Below are 3,752 nucleotides of genomic sequence, written 5' to 3'. Positions count from 1 at the left end.
TATAGCTTCCGGAATGGAGCCGTGTCTTGAATCAGCGATAGGCATATCGCTGATTCAAGACACGGCTCCATTCCGGAAACTATATCTAGACATTGTATCAATGGCTGTGAAAGCCTCAAATCTAGTCTAGTTTATACATAGAAGTCTGTGGTATTAACGCATGCGGGAGTGTACGCGCATACTAGATACTAAAAACAATAAATTTTTTATAAAATAATAAATATTATAATCAGTTTTTTAACAAAAAAATGAAATACTTATGTTGCAAGATATAAACATATAATTTCTTATAAGCTAATTTTATGCGTCATATCTTCCAGATTCAAGCGTTTATATTACCCTCCTAGGTGGGTGATGTACCGCAAAAGCAACGATTTTTATTTCTTTAATTTTTTTATATGTCCTTAGTTTAGAACTTAACTTTATATTATTTATTGAAATTACATATTATAAGGATAACATCGCAATAAAACTAAGCAATTTAGAAAATAGAAATCTAGAATTTTAATATAAACGATAGTTATAAATAATACTTGAAGAAGATAAAACATCTTGAAATCATTCTGGATATGCTTGAGATACTTAGGATTTCCTAAAGCCCGTGTTACACTACGAATTGGAAATAGAGAATTGCGGATTGAAGATTGGAATTTGACTAATTGGAGCCAAGCAAGTCAAGACCAAAGTGCATTGATTCGTCGAAATCTAATCTTCAATCCACAATTCTCCATGTCCAATCCGTAGTGTGACATGGCCTTTATGGCATTCTAGGTATATTTTAAATAATGTTTGAGTCTTTTGTGTTATGTATCTAATGAACAATAATAATTAATTTGAAATATATTATAAATTAATATTAAGAATTAATTTAAAAATAAAACAATTGTCAACTTATCCTCTTTCCCATCTTATTAGTTGAAAATCAATTAATTTTAATTAAAGCAGTTAAGTAATTCAATTATTTTTCGGTTTATTTCAGAATGCCAATCTCCAACCACAAGACTCTAATGAACAGAATCTATATAACGACTACGAGGCAGTGAGAAGGTTGATATCTGAACAAAGGTCGAACAACAACTTATTTGGGATGAAGGATATGAATCAGGACTACATCGATTGATTTGGCGATCGCGGGATAATATCAACGCGATTCACACAAAAAATGACTGACCGATCGATACTTCAAACAAATCACTTTCGTCCGTTTAACTGTTATTATTTATTACACTACCCGACTCGATTCCGACGTTTTCTCTGCAATCATCGATTCCATTCCTCGATAGATCCCTTGTTTTCCTCACATTACTATTTGACCTTTTTTTATCCTTCTTTCTCCTTTTCTTTCTCTTCTTTTTTCTCACCTATTCTTTCTCCTGGCAAATTGATTATTTCTCATAAATTCGATTACAAAAACGCGTCCGCATATGTTGTTATCAATTTCTGATTTCTAGATAATAAATATCTAATCCATAATGAAAAAAAACCGATTTATTATCTCAATATTATTGAATCTCTCTTTTTCTCTTTCTCTATCCCCCCCCCCTCTCTCTCTCTCTCTTTTACTGGAACACACGGGAAGTAACAACATTGGATTATTCTCATTTAATCTTTTCAATATCTCCATACATTAATATTTCGCAAATTATTCTTAATAATTCCTACTTAAGGTGACCCAAAATGAAGCGTCTTGTCAATCAATTGTTCATTGAAAAATAAATGTCAAACAGTGTCAAACTAGTTCTAACTCGATAAACGTTCTACGAAATAACCGTTCTAAAAAAATAATAAATTCCAGTTTATGTTTAAGAAAAATCGCCATTCTTTCATGTGGCTTATATTTTAATTCGTCTTGCACTCATCTATTAATAGTTGAGAGAACTGAATGAAATCAGGTCGGCAAAATGTTATATTCCTTAAGTGTCGAACATTATTCTTTTGATTATTGTTCCACGAATACTTAGTTTTCGTCGACATTTGAAAGTTTCTCTTCGAATTTATATGCACATCTGTGCATGAAGTGTGCATAAGTGGTTGTCTTAATATGATCAAGTTATTGTATATGAAAAAATGTAAACAATATATAAAATATGCTCCAGATTGTTTCGATTATATTTCAAATAAATAAAATATATGTATATACTTGATAAATCCACACAGTAGAAATGTCCCGAATACATTACAAGAATATTATAAAGATATCTCAATATCTGTAGAATATCCCTATAATATATTCGGGATATTTCTGCTGTATAGGAACAAACTCCTTGCATATACCCAACCAGTATAACAATATTTTTAAAAATATTTTTAAGAATTTTTTAAAAATATTTTTGAAATATTTTCAAAAACATTAAAAACAATGAATTAAGTTCTCTCTTTTTACCAAAAAAATGTTTTTTATGTTTAGAAAAATGTTTTTAATGTTTAATAAATATTTATTTTAACGTTTAAAAGAATATTTTTTTGTATTTGAGAAATATTTACCTAAGATAAAAAAATAATGATTTCATATTTGAAAAGTTTTTTTAATTATTGGACGCCTTATGTTAATTTACCTAATCGTTTATTGATAAATATTTTGTAAAAATTTTGAAAAAAATGTTGGAAGAAATCAGGCTCAAGAACACACACAACGTGCGGGATTCTAGTCCGTTGTTGCTCTCCTACCACGTGGCGGCGCCCATTGAAGAGTAAAGTCCATCGCACATGAATGACATAGCTGCAAACCCAGGTAGCAAGATGAGTCCGTTCCCATATAACAGAAATGTTCTGAATATATCATAGGGATATCCTACAGATATTGAGATATCTTTATAATATCCTTGTAATATATTAGGGACATTTCTGCTGTGTCTTTAGACGTCACCTTGGATGTGTTCTTTTATTCGCAACAGATACAACCTTTGACTATATAAGTATGGACTGCCAGTTGGCATTCTCACGCTGTAATCAACGTGAAGAACGCCTCCAAGGGCTAAGTGGCGAATCCCAGTATTTCGATGACATATTGTGATTGTGTCAAACATTCCCTTATAGAAATATCATACTAAGAATCATTGATAATTACTTATTATCCAGTATTTTTAATACTGAAAATAAGTAATTATCAATGATTCTTAGTATGATATTTCTATAAGGGTTTATCAACAAATATGTCATAACATCTTTTGAACGATATAAGAGTATATTGTAAATATTATCTATCAAGATATCGTTACGGCATCACCAGTTTACGGACGATCGTTGAAGCTTTAAGCATTAAACAACATGATCTAAAAGCAACATATAGTAGCAAATCTATACCTTTACCAGTCCAATGCTTGATATTCGTTAATTTTTACATACATGTCAAAGAACTCGACATATTAGAGAACTACAATATATATTAATTAAATTAATAATAACATTTTATTTTCAAGTAAAATTATTTTATAAAAGTAAATGCATTACAATATGTCTAAACAAACAGATTTTTTTAGACACAAGTTAACGAAAGTCGTAATTTTTAGCAATAATATTATATAATTATAATTACACAAATATTGCATAATTAAATTCAATAATACAGGGTGTTCCACAACTGGTAGAACACCCGTTAAAGGTAAATAGGGGGTGAAATTTGGAATTGAAAGTTCCTCTACCATTTTTGGATCCGACAATTAGTTAATGAGACATTAATTAATTAAGTCTGCCAATCCGTTAGCGTCCCGTGTGAGCGCTAAGGGCCGTAGGGTGCCGTGGACTTTTCAGGA

The 3,752-nt window shown here is 30.4% G+C and overlaps 1 protein-coding gene across 1 annotated transcript in view; it reads left to right on the top strand.

Annotated features, from left to right (window-relative positions):
* Positions 1-2,139, top strand: part of LOC116843617 — a 76,751-nt gene extending 74,612 nt beyond the window's left edge. Inside the window, exon 4 of the mRNA XM_032814153.1 lies at positions 980-2,139. Coding sequence (XP_032670044.1) covers positions 980-1,120 — 141 coding nt within the window. The 3' untranslated portion in view covers positions 1,121-2,139. The remainder of the gene's footprint in view (positions 1-979) is intronic.
* The last annotated feature ends 1,613 nt before the right edge of the window (positions 2,140-3,752 follow it).

This window comes from Odontomachus brunneus, unplaced genomic scaffold (assembly GCF_010583005.1).
Source record: "Odontomachus brunneus isolate Ranch 3 - 2012 unplaced genomic scaffold, Obru_v1 Obru_scaffold_034, whole genome shotgun sequence".
In the NCBI taxonomy this organism is placed as follows: Eukaryota; Metazoa; Arthropoda; class Insecta; order Hymenoptera; family Formicidae; genus Odontomachus; species Odontomachus brunneus.
The sequence above is the reverse complement of the archived record's forward strand: the minus strand, read 5'-3'. Positions and strand labels throughout refer to the sequence as shown.